At 34.8% G+C, this 26,925-nt stretch overlaps 1 protein-coding gene across 1 annotated transcript; it reads left to right on the top strand.

Annotated features, from left to right (window-relative positions):
• Positions 1 to 13,564: 13,564 nt before the first annotated feature.
• On the top strand, positions 13,565 to 26,340 carry LOC144446377 (E3 ubiquitin-protein ligase RMND5A-like). The gene is made up of 9 exons (XM_078136124.1): positions 13,565 to 13,706; positions 16,581 to 16,726; positions 18,093 to 18,230; positions 18,416 to 18,516; positions 19,244 to 19,410; positions 20,691 to 20,856; positions 22,609 to 22,711; positions 23,450 to 23,604; positions 24,156 to 26,340. Exons 1-9 carry the CDS (start codon positions 13,571 to 13,573, stop codon positions 24,217 to 24,219), a joined length of 1,176 nt encoding a protein of 391 aa, XP_077992250.1. The 5' UTR covers positions 13,565 to 13,570; the 3' UTR covers positions 24,220 to 26,340.
• Positions 26,341 to 26,925: the final 585 nt, after the last annotated feature.

The raw sequence follows: 26,925 nt of genomic DNA, 5'->3' as shown, positions 1-26,925 counted from the left end.
TTCAACTTTACTTGTAGCGTCTCTTGTTAAATGTGGTAAATAGCTACACATTTCGTTAGCCAGAAATGATTGAGTGTGATATAAATAGGACAATAATTATTATAGTATATGCAAAAGTATATAGAAATGAAACAGTGCTCACACACAGACAAGTAAGAAACGTATGTGGTTCATATAAGCCTACTCACAGCCTTATTTACTCAAGGAATGGAAGGCTAGCTACAACGGCATAAACAAACTAGTCCAGTCCGTTAAATTGTAAATATAATTTTTGTCAAAAGGGAAAGTAAACACAGAACGAAGAAAAATTTAAGAAAAAAGCAGGAAAGGTGGAAAATGTTTTAGAAATCATCATTAGTACAAATGAACATGACACGTGTACGACTACTATACGAAATCGACATTCCGGTTTTATATCATAAAGTCAAACTCAGTCAACGAATAGAAAACAACAATTGCACCTCTGTTGACAACATTAGTTCCGACTTGATATTATCTAGTAAGTCTTATTATTGTAAGTTTCACATGATATAAAATACTTTAGTTTTCTATTTTTTTTAAAAGGTAGTGGAAACTATTTGTTAAACTATTGTTACGAAATATTACTTGATCCGTGATTGTGACCGCGCCGCGGACTTTATGGGCTTACATGAAATGCCACTCGGAATGGCATCTTGCAATATATTGCCATATTGGATTAAGGGTACCGGTGTTGTGCTGAACTAAATTTGGATATTAAATTAGCGACTTGTACAACTGTTACATCACAGACAAATTGTGGAAAATCGTGGAAGAAGTTTACTTAATAGCATTTGGGCCGTGGTTGTTGACTAGCCTTACATCTGCACATTCTTGTACTGTAAGATTATTGTTGAGCATTGCCATTGTATTACTGCCAAGTCAACTTAATGTCAAGAAAGTTTAACTTTAACTTCTAACAATTTATAAATCGTACACTTAAATGAGCTGGAAAAGAGTGCGTTGGAGAGGACAGAAATGAAGTGAAGAGAGAGTTGTGTAATACTGGAGAAGGGATGCAACATTTCGTCATCATGAAAATTAGCCACACAGGATCAAGTTATAATATATAGCGTCAATTTCATTAAAAAATACTGTTTTTTAAAATACCCAAGACCAATACAAAATATGATTTGGTAGTAAACCATAGATAGGAGAGTATCATGATAGTGATAGATGACAGTTACTTCTTGTAATAGAACTTTGACGTAGAAATGTTTATTTCTGTGTAGTAGTCCCATCTAAACATGTCAGTAATGATAAGTATACGGAATATTGTATATGATTCAACTATTTCAATCTCTATATATTTGACATTATACAAGATTCTTACCTTTTCTCGTGCCCATATGAATCCTCTAGCCCTCGCCCACTGAAAGTATGCGTTGCCTCCATTTGGCATGTGTGTTGTCATTGTTAATGTTTCTTCTAAATCACTTATGTATTCGATAGCATATCTCAGTGCTTGAATTTTTGGCATCTTTTTACCAGGTTGCTTTCTGTGAGCCAGTTTATTCCTCAACATTTCAAAGGCAGAGTTCATGTCTTTCATTCGCGACCTTTCTCTGTCACTCGCTGTTTTTCGTTGCTGCATTTCGCGTTTCTGTTCTTCTTTACTCTCCTGAGGGTTCAGTTCTTTGGCCGACTCGTAGGAGCGTTTTGCTCTCTTGCGTTGAGACGACGATACTGATTTACCTACTTCACAGGTTGGTGTTTGCTGGATATCTAGTAGATTTTCGTCGTATGACGAGAGCATGTCTTGTAAATCTGAAAGGAAATCCATACCCTGTAAAATACGAGTTAATTAACTACTCAAACCAAAACATTGGACGACCGTTCACCTTCTAGGCACAACGGAAAGAAAAATAACAACACCAAACGTGGAATGTAGGAGGAAAACATCTTCTGTTGATTTCATAGGGCAATGAACTTGGAACACTTAATTTGTTCTAAAGCGTGAAAAGGTACAGAAATACGAAACAACAAGTATATACAGGACAGTGACATTACATATCAAGATTTTATGACTTAGATACACTAACTGAAATTAAGTTAAAGGATTTGATTTCGTTGTCTACTAACGGATGTATAGAAAAAAAACTTTAAAGTGAGATAAAAACAAAGAAGACGAAAAAACATAATACCTTGACTAACACATATAGTTTGATAAAGGTATATAATTCAACACATCTTACCTTGCACAGATGACTTCAGTCTCGTCGAAATCCTAACAAAATTTTCGGTTTTTGTACGTAAGACGCAGGATGGGGAGACTGTAGAATTTCTATTGAAAAGAACACAAGATTCGTTGACAGAGTTAAATTCCGAGATATGTGTGTATTGAGCTTGTGTTACTCCTCCAGTGGTACCTGGACTTCTGATGTTCTCACGAACTTTCTCGGTGAATTTATATACTTTCCCCCAAATCTCATTTGTTTTGTGACGACATGATGTTGTTAGTTTGTTGCCATGAGAATTAAGGAAACAAATAGAGACAGGCGATATCTGTAGTCGGCGGACTTTGTGTGTGAAAGCGAGCGGCAAAGTCTCCTCAAGGGTTGGTCATTTCATGAAAAGATTTTTATCATGTTAATCTAAATTATTAGCAATGAGGGCAGCTTACCAGGCCAGGGGCTACGCAAATGATTAGAATACCGTGATTAATTAAAATAATAACCGGGGGAAGTCTGCCTATATATGAGATCAACATTTCTTAAAGATGATCTATATCTGTAACTATTGAGACCAACCTAGTCTTTCAAGAGAGTTATTCAAATTATATTAATTATTGATTTCCCCTCGTTGGTATTCTTTGGAAAAGTTACAAAAAAATGGTCGTAATATTTAATACAAACTGTATAAAGATGCCACATTTTCACGCATTTAAAGTCAAATTTCGTATAATTTTACTTGCCCTACAGGCCTTCTGCAAAAAGATAAAAACACGCCTGAAATATTACATCCTGCATTTGAAGTCATAGACTAGAATCCAGGCGAATGAGGGGGTTTGAATTTTGATTTCCGTGATCCTAGGAGTAACGAATTCAAAACCCCTATTCGCATGGATTCCAGGATATAGAGGAACAGTGGTTGTTTCCCTCTGACAGACTTCCCCTTTTCGTTTTAAAAATAAGATAGAAAATATCATAATTATATGAATGTATGAATGAATTGTGTAAGGTTTGGTGATGGAAATATGTATAAAACTTTTTAAAAAGATTAATTATTGAAATTGTATTTACCAACTATGCATACAAATGTACCTGTATGCTGGCTTAGTATAATAGAGAGTCTGAATTGAAAAACATTCGCTCTATGGTATGCTTTCGTTTTCAAGCTCTTCAATTTCCGCCGTATTGATTCAGTATCTCTGCATTTGAGTGTCCTTTCTAACCACGATAAGATTACTTATCTGTACAACGTAACTGCTAATTACGGAGTATCTCTTCAAAAAGTAGATCGATTGTTGTTTCTTGACGTGAAATCGCGGACAACCACGGAAGGAAAAATAAACTGTCTCCCTATCTTCACTGTCTCTGGTGCCGCGAACTCTCTCGCTCCAATGCACCTCTAAAAGGCACACACCCACAGATATTGGCAAGAGTATCGCCTTTGTCGCTAATAGGCTGCAGTCGACCACGCCATGGGAAACAGTGAACAACGCAAGTACAGAAAAAAATACCAAGTATCAGTTAACGAATGAAGTGAAGGGGAAAATCGGAGTAGTCAAATCGTCTAGGAGAGTCGCCCACAAGCATTCGTTTGACGTTATCTTGGTGTCTATTTGGGTGCAACCGACTCGTTACTAACAGTTTCAAAAACACCAAAGAAATATAATATACACAGGACTAAATAACATCATGCTAACTCCAACATTAAATCTGAATGTCTTACATATCAAAGTTTATTCAAGACTGTTCTTTGTTTTTATGTGTTTGTAAATAATCTTTTTAAGCGCTTGATATTAGTTATTTACTCAGTTTATCGATTAACCGGGAGGAAAGTTTTAGTTGGTGATGATATGGTCGACTTGAGAAAAATGAAGAAAGTTTTAGTTGGTGAAATGTTTGGGTTGAAAAAAAAAATTGAAAGTATGGATCACAAATAAGAACATTGAAAACAGATAAAGTTGATTCGACAGTCACCCTTACGACAACTTCATCAATTCTTGACAGATTTTAATCATTTATTCGTTTATTTGTAGTATAAGTTTAGAAGTTTTAGTGTTCCAAATAAAACCTCACCGTTGTAAACCACAGCCTCTTTTACGGATATCGTCCAATACGCAATGTCAAGATTTGGCAGTATCGCGGAAGAAGTGTCAGAATGATAAAAGTCTCGCTATTGTTTTCTATTGGAAGATAAACTTTGAGCTGGACAACACCAGATCGAGAGAAAAAATAACCAACATGAGTACTAGTTTGGATGTAAGTTTTTGATCCTCATCATTCAAAAAGTAAAATCGTCATTTACCCGTCTTTATGTCATCCTCGTCGATAAAAAATAAGCTTACAGTTCTCTGATGAGATCACACAGAACTAAAATAAAGCAGTTTGACACGAATCAAATGTCGAAATAGGTTCCAGTTATTTAATTGGAATGATTTAAAATTCAACAATCAAAGTTCGGTTAAGGACCTGCTGAGATTTGATAACACACAGAATCACACCAAGCACGTTGATTCGTCTCCGTCTCCGCCGGTCTTCATCAGTATCCATGTTGATGCAGATCACCCCCTTGTCCCATATCGCTCACAAAGTGACGTTACAAAGAGCCGACTAGTATCGGTTTATTTAGGCTATATCGTAAGCCACGCCTCATCTATTAGCCAACGGCCTATGTAGGCATTCAGTCAGAAATAAACAAATTGAAAAAGGAGAAAGCATTTTTGCCGTGGTCACATTTAATGAGTCAGATAAGAATGGTCAGTGACTCGATTATGTGGGGTAGGATCAGTTACATGTTTATCACGTGATCTGTAGTAAAGTTATGGTTATTCAACGTAGTAGACGTTTCTCACATTAAAGAAAACAATGAAAAACTGAGATCAAAACACTTTGCTGTCTATCTTAGTTTAATATGAATAATTTGGTTCGCACCTGGACGATTTTGGTGTTTTGTCAATATCTAGATAAAAATGGTTTTCTTTGATTTGTCCTCCGAGTCAACCAATGCCATTAACATGAGAATGTTCTTCTAAAGTTACCTTTCTTGAGTTGTTTACTGAAAATCTAAAATGTACAGTCTATACTTGGGTAATAACTTTACTGATATAATCACGGCACATTACAGGAAACAAATTAAGTGACACAATAAAACTGAAATAACTTGTACATAGATGTAGTGATAATATGTTTTGTTAGGATGCAAGTACACTCAGTCTTCTACAATTACTTCGTACCATTAAACGAAGTAAGTTGAAATGTCACAGTTAATTTGTTTTTGATCATTGAGGTACTCTTTTCGCCACTGCATAAACAAATGCTTCATTTTTTTTCAACACTGTAAGATCTACAAAAATATGTGTTTATGAGACAACTATAGTAGGCCTACTTGGGGAGAACGTAACTCACAACTCTATTGTTTTGAAATTGTCATTTTAAGCTCGACGTGTGTCTATACTGTGTTATTAATTTATTTATACCCTTTATAAAATGGTATGGTCCATAGGAGGAAACACATTGATTCATTTATGAATTCAAATCAAATGAATTCCATCATTCACCGTATTTCCTTACAAACAGGAAATATGTCAGATTATGCGATTCCTCAAACAACTAGATCATTGTTCGTTGGAAATATTTGAAGTCTTTACTCCACTTATTATGATGATCTGTAGACTCTACAGCAATATAGTGGACTACCAGTACATATTTGTGTAAACGAATTTTGTGAAGAATAACCTAATCGAGATAGTTGTTGTAACATGATGCAAAGATGTAGCTAGGAAACTTTGTTGGTCTACGGGTGTAGGTGTGTTCGTTGTAGTCTGGATGCCAACGTGGTCTCTAACGAAAGCGTTGTGAGTGGAGGTGTAAATCATAACGATACCGTATAGGAACTGGACTATGTTCGTTGTATATTGGTCGAAATGTTGTTAAATTCCTTGCCTGCATTCTTTTAGAAGTTATGTTTAACCTTACCACTCGGTCAACCATACATCACCGTTTTGGGCAGCTGAGCGGCATTCGAATCAACGTAACATTTATACAAAGTGGCGTATTGCTTTTATCGTGATATGATGTATGGACCTTGATAAACAATATACCTGTTGAATAATGTTGAATACGAGGAAAGAAGGTACACATCAGGATAAATTCACGTTATCTACTAGTTAACACGTTAGCTCAGCTGGTTAGAGCTCTCTGACTAGTGTTTAGGGGACGTTGGTTCAATTTCTACACGTGTCACTTTTCTTTCCTCATTTATAACAAATTAAAAAATTACTTTATGGTGACTTTCTTTCAGTTATAACAAACCCGAATACTTTAGCTTTCGTAAATACGGAACATCTTCAAATTCCACAAAATAACTTTTTATTGAGATAGGAGGCCTCGTCAGGTTCGTTGATTATCAGAAATCTGGGAAGATTTTCTTAGCATATTGAACGTTGGGAAGGTGATATGATGCGAACGAGTGAATATCTTGGAATTTGTAAGTTATCGATGAAGCTCGCACCACACCGTAATTGTAGGGTATACCTGTTCAAATGTTGTTTTAAACAATACACTACATAAATACCGACACTCTACCTTTCTCAAACACATAACATGTATGGCAACTGAAACTCTGTACATAATGTTACATTCCCCGTGACCGTTGTCATAGTTATTGTTACAGTGCATGATACAGTAAAACAGAACGATTCGTTTCGGACGCGTTCGACTGCGCAACTTCACGCCAGAGCAATAAATCTGCGCATATTCTATGTCATTATGTATTGTTCCTAAGCATGCATGCAAGTACAAGTGTTCCTTTAGCACCAGGCCGACCACTTTCTTGTACATACCTACATACGAAGCAGAACTTTGTGAAAATAATTATGTAAAGGGACGTGTTGATTTCACATATCTTCCCTCAGTCCATAAAAGGACACTTTTATAGGGAAACAGTCAACACAGACTGACAAACAATGTCTTGGAATAGTTCGAGTTATTCTCACAGATATGAAAACCGTATACAGCCACGAACAAGTAGAGGTAGGCGTTAAAATGTATTTTTTAAAAACCTGTTATTTCATATTTCATTTTGTGACTTTTATTAACAATGTTTATTAGTTTATTTGTAGTCACCCGTTGATTGATCTTCCTCACCGGTACACCGTTCGCGTGACGTCACTGATCTCGTCGGCGCCATGAGTAATCCATATTTATTTTGGTCTAGCGTTTTGCTAATTCGTCAATGTTTATTTGTTTATAGAAATACACAACAAGATATTTCGTGTAACCAAATTTTCTATGACGACATTCTCGTTATTATCCTAACTGTAGGATGATTTTTTGAAAGAGTTAATTTTTCTTAATTTTTTTACAATGTCGTGGCCATCGTCTAACAAAATGAAATCATAATTTTTGAACTGTCAGGGTGTACTTTACAGATGACGTAGGAGTTTCACTTGTACAAGATGTATGACATAGCAACAATCAAAAACCTACTTATTCTGGTCACAATTGAAAAAAAATGTTGACTGGAACATCATTTATTTCCTGCCATTAGGCCAAAGTAAACCGAGTTAAGACCTACTTTGATTTCCATCGTATAGTTAACCAATGCAATGAAAAATAAAATTCCATGGTCCAAAAATTGACGTGATTTGATTAATACATGTAGTATTTTTTGAATTTTAATAACTTTGTCAAAAGGCTATGAAATTGGTAGTCTCGAATACACGTCCATTCCTCGGCACCGTTACTTCACGACTTTGCATTTGTACAGAGGCCTCCGTGTAGTATTACCACGCTATCAAACTTGTCTTCCTGCACTTGTAAACCACAACTCTCAGTGTCCGATTACTTGAATTCAAACTTCCATGACACATTTCGCTTGCTTCTCAAATCGACGTGACATATAAATTAAAGTTTGCTCTGTTGGCAGTTACTGTTCTTTTTAAACACGCGCAAGCTATTTCTTACCCTCCCTCTAGATTTGACTCATGCAGCAAGGAGGAATCTTGAAGCAACAGGTGACGCTTTAGGTGTTTTGTCAATATCTAGATATAAAAATGGTTTTCTTTGATTTGTCCTCAACCAATGCCATTAACGTGAGAATGTGCTTCTAAAGTTACCTTTCTTGAGTTGTTTACTTAAAATCTAAAATGTACAGTCTATACGTGAGTAATAACTTTACTGATATAATCACGGCACATTACAGGAAACAAATTAAGTGACACAATAAAACTGAAATAACTTGTACATAGATGTAGTGATAATATGTTTTGTTAGGATGCAAGTACACTTCTACAATTACTTCGAACCATTAAACGAAGTAAGTTGAAATGTCACAGTTAATTTTTTTTTGATCATTGAGGTACTCTTTTCGTCACTGCATAAAGAAATACTTCATTTTTTTTTCAACACTGTAAGATGTACAAAAATATGTGTTTATCAGACAACTATAGTAGGCCTACTTGGGGAGAGCGTAACTCACAACTCTATTGTTTTGAAATTGTCATTTTAAGTTCGACGTGTGTCTATACTGTGTTATTAATTTATTTATACCCTTTATAAAATGGTATGGTCCATAGGAGGAAACAAATTGATTCATTTATGAATTTAAATCAAATGAATTCCATCATTCACCGTATTTCCTTACAAACAGGAAATATGTCAGGTTATGCGATTCCTCAAACAACTAGATCATTGTTCGTTGGAAATATTTGAAGTCTTTACTCCACTTATTATGATGATCTACAGACTCGTAATTGTAAATGGTAATTGCACAAATCATCGCTGTAGACTCTACAGCAATACAGTGGACTACCAGTACATATTTGTGTAAACGAATTTTGTGAAGAATAACCTAATCGAGATGGTTGTTGTATCATGATGCAAAGATATAGCTAGGGAAACTTTGTTGGTTTACTGGTGTAGGTGTGTTAGTTGTAGTCTGGATGCCAACGTGGTCTCTAACGAAAACGTTGTGAGTGGAGGTGTAAATCGTAGTGATGTCGTATAGGAACTGGACTATGTTCTTTGTATATTGGTCGAAATGTTGTTAAATTCCTTGCTTGCATTCTTTTAGAAGTTATGTTTAACCTTACCACTCGGTCAACCATACATCACCGTTTTGGGCAGCTGAGCGGCATTCGAATCAACGTAACATTTATACAAAGTGGCGTATTGCTTTTATCGTGATATGATGCATGGACCTTGATAAACAGTATACCTGTTGAATACTGTTGAATACGAGGAAAGAAGGTACACATCAGGATAAATTCACGTTATCTACCAGTTAGCACGTTAGCTCAGCTGGTTAGAGCACTCTGACTAGTGTTTAGGGGACATTTGTTCAATTTCTACACGTGTCACTTTTCTTTCCTCATTTATAACAAATTAAAAAATTACTTTATGGTGACTTTCTTTCAGTTATAACAAACCCGAATACTTTAGCTTCCGTAAATACGGAACATCTTCAAATTCCACAAAATAACTTTTTATGGAGATAGTAGTCCTCGTCAGGTTCGCTGATTATCAGAAATCTGGGAAGAATTTTTTTAGCATATTGAACATTGGGAAGGTGATATGATACGAACGAATAAATATCTTGGAATTTGTAAGTTATCGATGAAGCTCGCACCACACCGTAATTGTAGGGTATACCTGTTCAAATGTTGTTTTAAACAATACACTACATAAATTCCGATACTCTACCTTTCTCAAACACATAACATGTATGACAACTGAAACTCTGTACATAATGTTACATTCCCCGTGACCCTTGTCATAGTTATTGTTACAGTTAGTGATACAATAAAACAGAATGATTAGTTGATTGTTTCGAATGCGTTCGACTGCGCAACTTCACGCCAGAGCAACAAATCTGCGCATATTCTATGTCATTATGTATTGTTCCTAAGCATGCATGCAAGTACAAGTGTTCCTTTAGCACCAGGCCGACCACTTTCTTGTACATACCTACATACGACGCAGAACTTTGTGAAAATAATTATGTCTATTTTTATACCTCCATGATTTCACATACTGTATCTTCCCTCAGTCCATAAAAGGACACTTTCACAGGGAAACAGTCAACACAGACTGGCAAACAATGTCTTGGAATAGTTCGAGTTATTCTCACAGATATGAAAACCGTATACAGCCACGAACAAGTAGAGGTAGGCGTTAAAATGTATTAAAAAAACCTGTTATTTCATATTTCATTATGTGACTTTTATTAACAATGTTTATTAGTTTATTTGTAGTCACCCGTTGATTGAGCTTCCTCACCGGTACACCGTACGCGTGACGTCACTGATCTCGTCGGCGCCATGAGTAATCCATATTTATTTTGGTCTAGCGTTTTGCTAATTCGTCAATGTTTATTTGTTTATTGAAATACATCACAAGATATTTCGTGTAACCAAATTCTCTATGACGACATTCTCGTTATTATCCCAACTGTGATTTTTTGAAAGAGTTAATTTTTCTTCATTTTTTTTACAATGTCGTGGCCATCGTCTATCAAAATGAAATCATAATTTTTGAACTGTCAGGGTGTACTTTACAGATGACGTAGGAGTTTCACTTGTACAAGCTGTATGACATAGCAACAATCAAAAACCTACTTATTCTGGTCACAATTGAAAAAAATATTAACTGGAGCATCATTTATTTCCTGTAATTAGGCCAAAGTAAACCGAGTTAAGACCTACTTTGATTTCCACCGTATAGTTAACCAATGCAATGAAAAATAAAATTCCATGATGCAAAAATTGACGTGATTTGATTAATACATGTAGTAATTTTTGGATTTTAATAACTTTGTCAAAAGGCTATGAAATTGGTAGTCTCGAATACACGTCCATTCCTCGGCACCGTTACTTCACGACTTTACATTTGTACAGAGGCCTTCGTGTAGTATTACCACGCTATCAAACTTGTCTTCCTACACTTGTAAACCACAACTCTCAGTGTCCGATTACTTGAATTCAAACGTCCCATGATACTTCGCTTGCTTCTCAAATCGATGTGACATATAAATTAAAGTTTGCTCTGTTGGCAGTTGCTATTCTCTTTAAACACGTGCAAGCTATTTCTTACCCTCCCTCTAGATTTGACTCATGCAGCAAGGAGGAATCTTGAAGCAACAGGTGACATCTCGAACCAACTTCTCAATATTTACGAGAAACAGACACGTTTGCGAGACCGCTGTGCATCCCGTCTACTTGCTGTACGAACAAAGTATAGAAACTTGGAGAATGTTGATGTTACACCGGCAGGAAACGCCAAGGCCTCGGGTACCTTTTTACTACGTTTTAGGGAAAACCGCATGCATATACAATAAATACACAATACGCACTTTATTCTAGCAATATATCTTTTTACAACATTTTTTTCGTGAATAAGAGAATGAAAATGAATTATTACTTCAGATTCAATAAAGTCTCATAATAGATGTATGTTAATGAACAGCACCAGCTTTAAAAAAATTACAAATTTTAAGAAAGAAAGAGTCTTAGCCAAAAGATTTGATCATGAAAGCATATGTCCTAATACAATAACGACTGTATTTGTTGCAGGTATAAACAGATTGGTTTCTACGATCCAAGATTATACAGCTACCCTGCGGAACTTCCAAATCTTTGTGAATGACAAATTAATACAACCACCAGGTGGACTCGGACAGGAATCAGGACCAGTGTCGCCACCTCCAAAATATCTCGCAGCTGGAGACTTCTCACGATATTTGAGATTACGATACGGGTTTGCCGTCGATGCTTCACGATTGGACAGTAGAGATGACGTCACAGGAGCGGCCCGGGATGTAGAAACTGAAAGTTTGGATATAAATGAAGACGATTAGTCACTTCCTACAGGTCCTGTGAAGAAGTTAACGAACCGATCGATAATTTGGTGATATGTTATCGATTCATCAACTGTGTATGGTGACAGTGTGACTGGTGCACTACAACATATAAACGATGTTTAAAGATGTGACTCCGGAACACCGGATATGCAAAATAATCGATTTTAGAAAAGCTACGATCGGAGATGAATCATTGAGAACTCATTAACGAATTGGCCATGCCTTTTGATGATGAAATTAACGTATCTTATCCAAGATTTTGATTCTCCTGCAATCTGATGCTAAACTAAGGAATAAAGCTTGGATTTCAGGCTATATATATATCAGTATATCCCAAGAAATATCTTAAACTCAGACGAAATATAAAGTTTGATATAATTATTCTATGGCGAACTTGTGTTCTGTCTGTCTGTCTGTCTGTCTGTCTGTCTGTCTGTCTGTCTGTCTGTCTGTCTGTCTGTGTGTGTGTATGTATGTATGTATGTATGTATGTATGTATGTATGTATGTATGTATGTATGTATGTATGTATTTATTTATTTATTTATATATTTTCGTGCATACATGCGTGTGTGTGTGTGTATGTGTGTGTATGTGTGTGTGTGTGTGTGTGTGTGTGTGTGTGTGTGTGTGTAGATGGTGCGTACGTGTATGTAGATGGATATGCATGCAGTTAAAAGACAACGTCAAGAGAAAAATGGTCGTTACGGAAATCCCTTTTCTAAAACCGAAACATTGAAGGATTGAAGGCCGAATTGAACCACCAGAGACAGTCGCGCTGGATCGCCAGAGCTATCTATATATATATATATTGTTATTCGGATAAACCCGAAATTCAGCAGACACCTACGAAAACTGTCCCCATGGAATTGAATGATTTCTAAAGAATCTTAAATAGACATATCTCATTCTCATCGCATGATCACTTCCAATGCATGCCAAAAATACATTCGATGCATTCTAAATCAAAGAAAATATGTTCCTCTATTTTTGGCGAATTCAGTTCTAATAATTGTTTTACTGGGCCCTCCCAACATTTTCCATAATGCATAAGCTTATTTCGAAACCAAATTGGCTTGTGCTGTTATGATATTGGGAAAGACTTTTTCTTAGTGTTCCTATTCATATGCATTCTTATAATGCTCACACTTCCACTTGTATCGACGCTAGTTTCGATTTACTCTGACGTTGAGTTTGCATCATCCACAACTTCAAGTTGAGCACATGAGTTAGTCACTTCGTTTATGTGTGCGCCCTCACGCGTTAAAAATCGTTATGGCCAGTTATTCGAGCTCCTCTAAGTTAGTGGGTAAACTTAATCTCGCCATAACAAATATCAAATCACCAATGATCCACATAAATTTGGTATAGAGAATAATACAAATTTATCGAAAAAGATAATTTTTTATTTTGAATCTCGTGTCTTGGTATTTTTTTGATTCCTTTAAAGTTTTACGTAAAATTATTGGCCTTGTTGAAATTTTTTACTAAGCTAGAGTGCCTTAATTAGGTCAACATATTTCCTAATCATGGATGCCTGCCTGAGTGTAGAGCGAGAAGTCGATAAAGTATTCGGAAAATTTCAACAAATTGCATCTCATTCACAGAAGACTTTGGAAGAGCTAATACAACACGTAGAGGGGATTAGAAATGAGCTGGGAAATGGTAGGTACCAGTCTTATTGCACTCTTGAAGGCAGGTTAAAGCCAACCGGAAGTACATGGTAATGTGAATGGCTTCAATGTTTCTCCTCGAAAGAAAACAAAGAAATACATGAATGAAAAATCCGAGTACGCAACTTAGTCATAAAAATATGTCAACATAAAGTCAAAACTTTGTTCCACTAATGTCAATAGATTCCAGTAACATATAGACTAATTATTTCATATCAAAGGAGATGTATATACAGAGACTTTTTTGTGAACGTGTGAATGTTTTGATGTTATGTATGATCATAAACTGCGATACAGTTCCAGGGTCACTACCCGTGACCTTGTCGTGTTGTTATCACATAGCTACATTTAAATTCGTCTGTAAACACAGTGAAGGTTACATCTTGACTGGGGAAAACAGCCATCATATAGCTTGTGTAATGGTGTTACTAAGTGTTATATATCAGTTTTGTTTCATCCACAGTGAGCTGTCAGAGTGAAATTTTTCAGGTTAAATAAAAATATGGTGGTAGTTCTAATATTGTAAGTCGGTAGAGATTACGTTTTTATTTCCAATAATCTCATTTTAGAGTGACCTCCCTTCCTTTTCATCCTCAAGTACCAAAAAGAAACAAATAAACATTGTAATAACATAATACTGTGTCCTATATTTATAATTATTTGGTAAAAAAATCAATAGTTGCTATAAATTCTAGATCTAAAGACTTAGTACAGTGTAGCTTCAACACACATGGTTACTAATCAGCATGGTTAGGGCACAGTCCTTTTATCACTCTGACAGAGGACGGTGGGTTTCTGTTCCAGTCAAATACTGTAAACCTAGATATATTCACCACTAGAAAATTTTGCGATTTTACAGTCTTCAGCTAGCTCCCAAAGACTAATTTTTACTAATTACCAGATTGGTACATTGTGTTCATGTAAAAGAAGGTATTTTAGTCACTACTTATGTTTGCATTTTTGTTTTCCAATGAAATAAGCAAAAATAAGTCTTAAGCGAAAATTTCCAAGTTTATAGTATAATTGAGAGCCGTGAGTGAAGGTGGTGTGTGTGTGTGTGTGTGTGTGGTGAGGGGGGGGGGGTGATTCTTTTCTATCTCATAACTCATGAACTTTTCTTATCATGTGAATGTCTATCTGCAGTATTTAATTCATAAAACAATTTTATCATGGCGTCCTGGTTGAAAAATCAATGTGAAGCAACATATGTCAAGTCTTTATTTGTAACTCAATACATTACAAAGGATTGATAAATGTGTAAAATCTTTGTTATTGTATGTACAATAACGAATTTTTTAGAGTCTGTAGCTTTTTGCAATGTGTTGAGTTATACACACAGACTTTGATTGCAACTAGGGTAGTCATTTGAACTCCCCCCCACCTACCTACCTACTACTGTGACTGTGCATTCTGTAACCTTTAATCTTACTTGACCCTAGAGGTGTGTGTGTGTGGGGTGTGTGTTTGTGTATATGTATGTGTGTGTGTGTGTGTGTGTGTGTGTGTGTGTGTGGTTAGGAAGTGGGGTGGGGGAGGGGGGCATGGGGTGGGAGTGAAAGTATGTGTATGTATATGTGTGTGTGTGTATGTATGTATGTATGTATGTATGTATGTATGTATGTATGTATGTATGTATGTATGTATGTATGTATGTATGTATGTATGTATCATTATGTATGTGTGCTTGCATTGTGTTTGTGTGTGCGGGGGGTGTACATGTTGTAAAATAAGGACAAGCACTGTGTTTGTGTGTGCGGGGGGGGGGGGGGGGGTGTACATGTTGTAAAATAGGGAAGGAATGACCACAATACTAATGTAACACTGATATGTAGCCATTTTTCTTATTTCCTGTTTCATAATGATTCATTGCTGTTAAATTTATGTTTAGTTCTTTTTATGATTCCTGTAATGTTGAACATTAATTCACGTAAGTGACTTTAGTTTAGTAGAAAGTGGGGCATATCCAATAATCCTGTCACATTTATTGTGTATAAATGGATCAGTGAGTAAGAGCAGATGTACATCTTCCTGTAACAGCTTGTCTGTGTCATAAGTCATGTTTTCAGAGTACTGGAATTGTCATGTATTTATATATTCTTTTGAAAATATCACAAGATATACCCCAAAGTTAGCTTTCATGGCCAATGTGGGATATTATGAAATATAGGCATTTGTCTCAGTTATATATAACATATTATGAAACTATTTTTGACAATAAAGTTGACTGAATTTGTGTATTATTATTATATTTTATTATAATCCAATTTCAGTTGTGTGTCATGTTGGTGAGCATTATTATTGTTAGGGACGGTCACACAATGTCACACAAGCGCAATAAACGAACTTTGTTCATTTGGGGCCTGAGGGGGGAGGAGGTCTGGTGTCAATGCGATTTCTGAACTTCATTTTCGCACTTCTACCCAAGTTTTGAAAACTTTCTATATGTGATATACAGTGCTGGGTTTCTGCTGGTATTTTAATGTGTTTACCACATTTTTACATTGCATTGATCGTAATGGTGTGACTGCTACAATTTTCGTCATAGTTTACATCATATATAAACATTTGATTTCACACTTGTCAACATTCTTTTAGGAGGAGGGGGAGGGGGGTTTGTCCTCTTCGTTCATTATTGAGCATGTGTGACATTGTGGAATCATCCCTTACGAGCTATAGAAAGGTCTATTACTTGTCACTGGTGTATTTTTGCATCCAGAATTATGATTCAATGAGGAAATCAATATATAAATTTGAAGTGTCTTTTTATTTATTTTTTTGTACAGTAGTATCATTTATACCATGATCAAGTATGTCATTGTAGATTTATATTGGTTTAATGTGTTGTTGTTTTCATCCCTTTGCATAGCTCCAGAAAACCATGAATTGACAGCAGCACAGTCAATTTTATTGACCCAGTGTGCTAAGAAAGTAAAAGACAGTGCTACATGTCTTGGAAGTAATCACAAAGATCTTCACAGCAGTGTTTCCAAAGTTGGCAAAGCCATAGACAGAGTAAGTATATCTTAATATACTGCAAGTCATTCTATTTCAAAGTTTCTATTCAAATAGATTTTCAACGAGAGATCCACTTTAGTTATTAATATTTGCACAGTGGTGTTTATTTACCTGACATTGCGGAATACTATATACATCCCCTTTTATCTTGTTCAAAGGTGTGGTTTTGTACTTCTTTGTTTTTTTCAAAGATTTTGTTGTCCAGATAATGGTAATTTGGTTTGTGCCTAACCATATACAGTTGTGGTAAAATAAGAGCAGAATCTTATACCTATAGCGATATTGTAGTTGCAGTTTTGATTGCATAGTCAAGTAACTATATGCTCAATTCAGGGCTCATTTTCAGTTTTAAAAGAATAATCACAATTTTAGTGTCTCATATTAGGGAAGACTGTAGTCACTGTTGGTCAAACACTAAAAAACTGTGTTACATCTTATAGCTTAAAGGCCCAGTCGAGTGTTAAAATTTAGGTGTGAAAAACAGTTGTTTAGAAGAGCTGAAGAAAAACTTGGCCCACAACAAAAGAATCATCCTATGTAATTCTTAGGCTTCACTGATAAGATAACATTAATGTGAGAACCTGGGATTGAATCTCTGGCCTTTAAAAACCAACGCCTTCATTTATGTATCTATTGTAATAATGCACAGATAATTTTTTGCTGTGTGTGATGATATACGGTACTTGTTATCTTGACACAACATGTCATGTTACTGATAGCGTGTACTAAAAATATTTTAATGATATCAAATGTTACATGGTGCAGTGTAAAATTCCACGGATAGTTAGTTGATCAAAAATTGACCACACAGTTGTCTGTTGGCCAGCATGGATAAATCATATTTGCCAATCCAAGTAATGAAAGCCAGACATATTTATGAGTCATGACACTATTTCTTTACAATATGATGAATCACTCTCTGAGTCAGTGATTAGTCAAGTCAATCTCTAGACCTGGAGGGGACATACAGTACAGAAGGTCAGGGCATGAACCGGTCAAACATGAAACTGTTCTGCTTGGAGGCCCAATTCATATTCACAGTATTTTTTTTTTCAAAAAAGAAATTTGAAGCTACTAACTTGATTTAATAATGTATTATTTACAATTTCAGATTATCCAGACTCAATCAGATTGTTTATTGAATTCCTTAGATTCTGCAAACTATTTGATGTAAAATTATAATGATGAAAAATATTATGAATTTGAAGTTACATTGATGAAAAATACTATATATAGATTAGATATGAAATTATCATGATTAGATATTGAAAAAAATATCAATTAATAAATTCTAGTGTTAAAAGACTAGGTATTTCAGAATATTTTAGGTTATTTTTAAAAAATGCTTCTTATTATTTTTCAGAATTTCATGCCAGATATAAATGCCTTAGGGCAAGACTCCAACTTTGATTCTGCAGAGAAAATTAATCTTATCAACGAGGTAATATGTGAACATTTCTTTCGTAAAGGCATGTTGGACATTGCTGAACAACTTATACAGGTAATTATTACTCTGGCTATATCTCATTACTTCAGCTTTAATCTTCATTGAGAGGCCTAACTTGAGGATGGTGCTTGTGAAGTCAAGTCTAATGTAAACATACAGTGAGGATGACTATGTTCTTACAACTGGATGTATATTTTTGTCTGAAATAACAGTTCGGTTTGTTTACACCTTTTTTGTAGGATGCAGGGTTACAAGTGGATGGCACAAACAAAGAACCATTTATAGAAATTAATAAGATACTAGAAGCACTCAAGGGTAGAAATCTAACACCAGCACTTCAGTAAGTATAAAGGATATGTTTTTTAATACCTTTGGACTTTTTGTTGTGATATTGTCATCAAATAAGTTCTGCAACTAAACCATTCTGTTTATGATAGGGATGCTATTATTTTTATGTATACAGAACCTCTCCAACGAGTTGAATAGATTAAAACATGTTACTGTAATTATTGAGTTTTAAAAAACATAGTTCTTATATTCTTACCTCACGTTTTTTACCCCCCTTATAAGGAATGCTACCATTATTATTTCAGTTTTAGCAACTTTTACTACACAGTTCTTATGTTGTTATCTAAAAATTGGCCTAACGTTTTTACCCGGAAAGCTACCATAGTTATTTCAATTTTAAAAACAACTTTCGCTACATAGTTCTTATGTTCTTATCTAAAAAAATAGCTTCAGATTTTTACTCCACAAGGAATGTTACTATACATGATAGTTGTTTGAGTTTAAATATTTTTTTGTTCCTTCATAGTTCTTATGTTCTTACCTAAAAAAAAACCCCAGCCTTCCTTTGTCCCCATGCTACTATAGATATTGAATTTTAAAATACTTTCACAACATATATCCTTATCTAAAAATTAGCCTCAACTTTTTATCCCTTATGGTTTACTACCATAGTTATTTCAGGTTGAGAACATTTTCACAAGATAGTTTTTATCTGCTATTCCTGTGTTACATTTGGTCATTATTTTGCCATCATATATTTTCTAATTCATTTCATAAAGGTGGGCACAAATGCACAGAGAGCAGTTACAGGCACAGAACAGTTCGTTAGAGTTCAAATTACACCGGTTACAATTTATTGAGCTACTGAAAGGTGGTGCGTCAAGTCAACAACAAATACTACATTATGCCAGAAATTTTGGTATTTTTGCAGACGGACACTCCAGAGGTAGGTCAAAAGGTCAAAGTTGAATCAGCTGATGTTTAACCCTATATTTACAGTGTTTTTTCCATAGACTTCCAGAAACCAAGTCATTAAAGGGTTCATATTTTGCCGTGTAATCATATAATATTAATCATATATATAGTTCTTACTTGTTTTCTTGATTGTTAGTCTAAGAGTACCTATGACATAATGTATCATACCTCATGCAAACAAAGTTGAACACATTTAATAAAAAAATGTGGAATTTATATCCCAATATGCAACTATGGCATCATTCTCCAGTGCTTAAATATGAGTCAAAATTTTCAAAACTGCCACTATTTTCCCCAATTTCTCATAAATTATGCCGATAGAGGTATAATTATTTTCATTTCTGAATGTCTGTCTTTGTACAGGAAAATACTTTGTCACTGCTTGTCTTTTGACTTGTTGTGAGAAGGCCCCTTAGGTCACTCATATTTCCTTTGGATGAACATGAAAAATATTGGGGAATAATATCTAATTGTTTATACTTGCAATAAATTTCTTTAAAAAATTATTATTTCATATTCCGTGAGTGCTATGATACTTTTGAGGTATTAAAAAACAATCCATATTTGTGTTAAATATTTATGTGTTTTTTCAATCATTTTGCACCAAAGCAGGTATAAATGACTGCCATGTGTGTAAGACTCTGAGCTGAGATATTGAACTGAAGATTCAAAAATAGTTAATGTTTTGAATTTTCAGTTTTTACTTGTATAACACTGTATGAACATGATCACTGTACAATGGCCTCAACTACAGAATATAATATTAAAAGCAAGTTGTATTTTATGTAGGGTGTAATTGATATGATGTAGGTACCAGTATCTTGTCATCACACCATATCATATGACAGCTATCTATGAAGTATTTATGACATTCACAACAAACATTTGTATAGAATCTTTCAATAAATCAATTAATTAAGATTAGTTTTCCGTTTCAAAAAGGAAGTTTTAATGTATTTTAAGACTTTGATGTATTTTCTAGAATGGCTAATATGTAACAGTTAGCAGTAAGTTCAGAATAAAACATGTTATTTTGACGTACCTGATATAAAATGTCAAAGAATGGTTAGTCCTATGTAGTCAATGAAGGCAGACAATACAAGGGATAATTAGATCTGAGTACAAGTATGCATATCGACACATACAAAAGAGTTGCCAGCCTTGACACTTCTGAGACTGTGAGAGAGAGTATAGACTCTTGTCATTATGTATTGGATTGTAAATTTTTGATATGTTTTTTGTTGTTGACAGAATTACAGGTGTTGATGGGTAGTTTACTGTATCTTAGACAAGGAATAGAGAATTCACCGTACTCTCATTTACTAGACCCAATTCACTGGTTAGAAATCTGTGATGTATTTACAAGAGATGCATGTGCACTGCTAGGTTTGTCAGTTGACAGTCCACTCAGTGTCAGGTATAGTCAATTTATCAAATTATTCTATTTGTTTGACAATGTATAATCTGTTTATAGCACTATTTTTTATTTGTTTTCCTGTGTGTGTATGTGTGTACAAATGTATGTATTTGTGAGTGAGTGAGTGTATGTGTGTGTGTGTGTGTGTGTGTGTGTACCAATGTATGTATGTATATATGTATGTATGTATGTATGTATGTATATGTGTGTGTGTGTACTAATGTATGTATTTGTGAGTGTGTGTGTGTGTGTGTGTGTGTGTGTACAAACATATGTATTTGTGAGTGAGTGAGTGTGTCTGTGTGTGGATAGATGGATAGGTTGGTGGATGTGTGCATGTATGTACACACTTTAATATGTATGAATCACTGAAATTTAATTTTAAAAATCTTTACTCTATTACAGTCGAGGCAATCCTAAACAACAAATATATATTTAATAAATTTTGTAATATCGTTGGTACAATTTTGAGAGGCATTTCTTTCATTGATACCAAATTAAAGTTTGAAGGAGGAAACATAAGGTTACCAGTAGTTTTAGAATTTCATGAACATTTTATTAAAATAAGAATTAAAGTTTGAATAGTAAATTATAGTAAAATATATTGTCATGTTCTGCCATTTATAGTTCCTGGGTGTGTGCCCTACTTTTCACTTAAATTTTTCAAAGCCTTAACCACAAATTATTACAGCCACTCTCTCATAGCAAATCAATATTCAGAATAAGTTGTTTGGATTTTTTGTTGAATATTAACTGAGACAAAATTTTTATTCTGAGATGGAATGTGTATGTTCAGATAAGAGTATTATGATATGAAGCAAAGTAAAGTGATATAAAGTGTAGCATTGAGTAGAGGAGAGTAACATCAGGTCAACCTTGGTGAACAACATGTTATCATTGATATCCCAGCCTCAGGAGATACTGTTACTTAGCATTAGAGTGGCAAATGAAGTAATTTGATCAAGTTCAGGATGTGCTAAGATTAGTACACATGCTTAGCATGCAAAGATACAGGGTGATGATATGATATGGCATTATGTATGTAGATGTTGTGTTTGATTATACATGGCTGAAGTATGGCATTATCTTTCACTGTGCTAAATAATTTGTACATGTCAGTTTGTCATTGAAAATACAATGTTGTGTACACTTTGATATTCACTGAAGGACTATTTTGCATCTTTTTCAAGGACATGCTCTGTTTTTACCGTTGAACAAACTGCATTGTACAAAGTATAGCAATAAATACACTTTAAGGCTTCTCAAGTCATCCTTTCCATATCATAACAAAGATTATTATGTGAAGATAAATAATTCATATTTCTGTGTAGGGTGTGTGTGTGTGTGTGTGTGTGTGTGTGTGTGTGTGTGTGTGTGTGTGTGTGTGTGTGTGTGTGTGTGTGTGTGTGTGTGTGTGTGTGTGTGTGTGTGTGTGTGTGTGTGTGTGTGTGTGTGTGTGTGTGTGTGTGTGTGTGTGTGTGTGTGTGTGTGTGTGAATGTCAACGTCATCTGTTGAACAGTCAGATAATGCAGTGGACAGACAGATATTGATTGATAGACAGACAGACTGATAGACAGACAGACAGATAGACAGACAGACAGACAGACAGACAGACAGACAGACAGACGGATGGCCTGTCTGGTTGATGGGTAAAACAAGCTTTTTCAATTAAAAGTTGACCACCTACTCTTACCGGAGAAAGTCTTGTTCTTGTAGAATAATACATGTAAATTATAATTATAATTTTACAGTGTACAGGCTGGTGCAGTAGCTTTACCTTCACTTCTGAATATTAAACATGTGATGCAACAAAGACAAGTCAGTGGTGTTTGGAGTTCAAAAGATGAATTACCAGTAAGTGTAATCTACCATCTAATGACATAGTAGTATTTAACATATGGAAATAGATTTACAATGTTTTGATAAAAGGAACTCTTTGGACAGGCAACTTAGTAATACAACCAGAGGTTATTAACATATTCAAAAGCCTGTACAAAACCCACTATTGGGATGTGCAGTGCATGTAGCCACGGGCTACCTGTATTTTCACTTGACTTGTTCCTTTAATGTTACATAACTTTGTTTTCATTTACTCTTCAACATGTACATCTTTGATATATTTGCTTGTCTGTCAGTTTTCAGTTTTGACTCTACGTCAATTTTGTAGCTTTTCTTTTCGTCTACCTTTTTACTTAGTGTATTGAGTTTCATTTTGCGTACTTTTATCACTGTGTGATTGTTAATGTAATGTTGTGTGAGGGCCTCAATGGAAAGAAGTGTTTCATTTACTTTAGTACTGTAACACTTTGAGCTACCCTGAATAAATATATTTTATTATTATCATTATTATTATCCATGAATAACCATATCAAGGAAATAGCTATTATAACAAGTACATGTGAATGTGTATTGGGTTAACAATGCTATCCTCTGTTGTTACCAGTACATATTACAGATGTATTACTGTTATTTACATATGCACAGTTGGAAATGAGTCTGACAAGTTGTGGCATTGGCAACAGCGTGATCGTGATCCGCCAAGTCTTTGGGTTAATTAATTATGCACTGATATCTCAATATTAATGTTTTCAGATTGAGGTTGACCTGGGTTCAGATTGTCGCTACCATTCCATATTTGCATGTCCTATCTTAAGACAACAAAGTACGGATCACAACCCACCAATGAGATTAATCTGTGGTCACGTCATTTCCCGTGATTCGTTAAATAAACTCATAAGTGGAAATAAGTAAGTATGCAATATTAGCTATAACAACAAGTTATGTTTCTCTATAGCTCACAGTGTACATTCGATTTTCTAGTTCCGACATGTGTTCAATTTATGTGAGCTGACATCGCTTACATTGTTACATTTTGGCTGTTTTGTTTATATTTGAAATACTGTTTTCATCGTTTTGTGAGCGATTTCATAAAACACAGACTAAATGGCATCAATAACAGTGAAGGATTGTACTGGTAAACCCAGGGTATGGTTAGATTACAACCATCCCCTGAGTAGCATGTACAAACTCCCCTGCACATACAGTATACTAGTACTAGTACACAGCATTGTATGGGTAGACATGCAGTACATCTTGGAACCGGTAACAGGTCCATGGATTTATTCTGTCTACTTCTTGAAATGTTATTGTGAATGAGAACAGTCACATGTTGATCAAACACATGTTGATACTAACTTTTTTTTGCATCACAGGAAATCTTCTTTGCACACATCAAATTTTACTTTAGGTTTTATAGGCAAACTTCAGTACACTTGTTTTTCATTTGCTTCCTCTACAGAATAAAATGTCCATATTGTCCTGTGGAGCAGTCCCCAGCAGATGCCAGACAAATTCATTTCTAAATGATACAAGATGTGTAAATATATTGTATATCTAACTTTGTTGTCACTATAGCGCCCTCATGGGCCAGTTTAAGTTAATTTTTCAATAGTTTGTGATGTCATGGTACACTCACAAATATGCATTGTGTGATAGTAGAAGACATGACACAGCAACTCCGCGATACAAATGTAATGAAATGTACTGCTTTGTAAATACTGCCACTATTAACGTGTACTTTCAAATTATTATAGAGGTATATTTAATCTATCAGTGCGTGTAAACAAAGATTGATGGCAATGGAGATATCTTTTTTTTTCCCCTTTGTATTTTGTTTTTACATTTTTCACAGAAAGTGAGTTCTTTGTCGTTCATTTCCACATTGCTGGTTGTTCACTTCTGTAAGTGCTTATTAACTGGTGTTTATGGAAAATGAAATTTACGAAATGGTGAGAAATGTAAAAGTTGAACATTCCCATTGCCTGATGTGTTGCAACAATGGACCGGGAATGACTGTCTGTTCAGAGCCATACTATGAAGCAATATCAACTCACTGAAAGCATTTATGCGAATAATTTGATTATTTTTCAAAATTAAAATTAATAATAGTCATAAAAATACTCCTGAAAAATAGGATTAGTGTCCATGAAAACTATCCAGCAAGGACAGGAAAATTCTGGAAATTGAGATAAATTTTATGAACTCGCCAACCCACGACTCGTGAAGCTTTCCATGTAATCATACCCTTTATTGATTAAGAAAAGTTTATCAAGGTTAGATTTGATTTGATTTCACCAAAGTCTTATTATAAATTCTTGTAATATTTTTATGAAAATTCCAAGTGTGTGGAGACTATCTGTAGTAAGTGACATTTAGATGTTATTCCCCAATATTTTTCTTCGTTCAGCCAACGAAGATAGGAGTGACCTAAGGGGCCTTTGTCACTATGATTCAATAGACAAGTAGTGACAACCGTTAGGTCTTGAGTATTTTCTGGCTGAATGAAGAAAAATATTGGAGAATAACAACATTATACCAGCGGTAGTAATATCAAAGAGAAATTGCGGAAAGTACTGGTAATCTTGAGCGTTTAGACTCATATTTCAAACACAGCAGAACCACTGACGTAGACATGCATTGCCATGACATAGATGTCCGTTTTTGTGACTTAGAATGACCAGAGTATATATTCCATATTTTTTGTTCAACTTGGTTTGTGCATGGTATAATTAGTGCAATAGGTGTTGATGTTACTTTACAGTGTCAATATTACCATGACAACAAGTGAGTGGACTTGAGAATGCATGTATCTCTAGATCTCCAAACCATCATTTGACTTTTATGAAGCAGTCAATTCGGATGTAGACCCAAAAAATCAATTTGATTTGTTATTTTGCACCATGTGCAGCTGCACAAATATATTTACCCACATGTGATTCGATAGTAGTAGAGTGTACAATATCGTTTTATCTAACAAAATAATTTTAGTTCCAGTTGCAGCTTTAAGATTCAACAAGTTGAATAACAAGATGGTACATACTGACCCAATATTATTAAAAGTTGGAAGAAGGTTTCTGTTTTCATCCAGGATTACTGAAAAAAATGGATGGATGGATTTTGATCAAAGATTACCTGCAAAACAAGGACTACATTTTGAAAGAGATTTTAGTGGTGATCCAGTGAAGTCAGCTCCATCCATTGAGAGCGCCCTCAACGTTGTTATCTGATGTTTTCTTTTCTATTACTAAATAAATGATATGCATGGAATTGTTTAGTTTTCATACTGAACACAAAAAGAAACTGCATGATACTATAATTTTTTGCTTTTCACCCAGGAGCCCAAATCTACCTATACATAATGTTTTTCTGGAAGTCCAATGTTACCACCTAGTACCCAATTTACAGTAGTACATTATCTCCAATATTTGTGTCACATCCATGGGTCAAAGTTGCTACAACATGTTAATCGACAACAGGCGAAATTATTCCTCTTGGGTGAAAAAAATATATATATCATGCACAGCCTCTTTTTGTGGCCAGTGTATTTAGGATTTGAATTGAACAATCAGCAATTGGAATGTATTCAAGGTGTTGATAACTTGCACATTTCTCATTTCAATTAAAGTGAATAGTTTCAAAGTCTTTTAATGTGTATGTGTCATTACTATCCAGTCAACTCCCATCTTGTCTATTAAAGTTGATATAAAAATGTGATGTATTGTGTCATTGTTTATCCAGTCACCACATCTTCTCTGAGTGTATATATAGAGTATGTTGTGATTTTAAGTACATAACCAGATGTAAACTGAATGCCTCTCATGATATGGGCAAAACCAGAGGTCTTTGTTGCTACACACGTTGAGGACAGCGCGACATTGCACATATATGCATTATCTGATAGTATTGTCTAATGTCTAATATTACACTCTAAATGTTATACGTTGTATCTAAGTTAGCGTCTAAAATCTAATATTAGACTCTAATATTAAATGTCCCATGCACCCAAGAGGTACTTTTTATCAGATAATATCGGATAAAATCTAAGAGTCCAAAATATAGTTCTTGGAACCATGAACAATATATTAGTATTATTTTTATTTTAAACACGCTATACTACATCTCAGTGCATTGTACAGCTATGTTGACTACCAAGGGTCACAAAATAATTGTGTGTTCAGATTGTGAAATCAGGAACTTAAGTGTCGGGCTCAGTATTACCTTATGATGTA

The sequence above is a fragment of the Glandiceps talaboti genome, chromosome 15 (genome assembly GCF_964340395.1).
Source record: "Glandiceps talaboti chromosome 15, keGlaTala1.1, whole genome shotgun sequence".
Lineage (NCBI taxonomy): Eukaryota > Metazoa > Hemichordata > Enteropneusta > Spengelidae > Glandiceps > Glandiceps talaboti.
The sequence above is the reverse complement of the archived record's forward strand: the minus strand, read 5'-3'. Positions and strand labels throughout refer to the sequence as shown.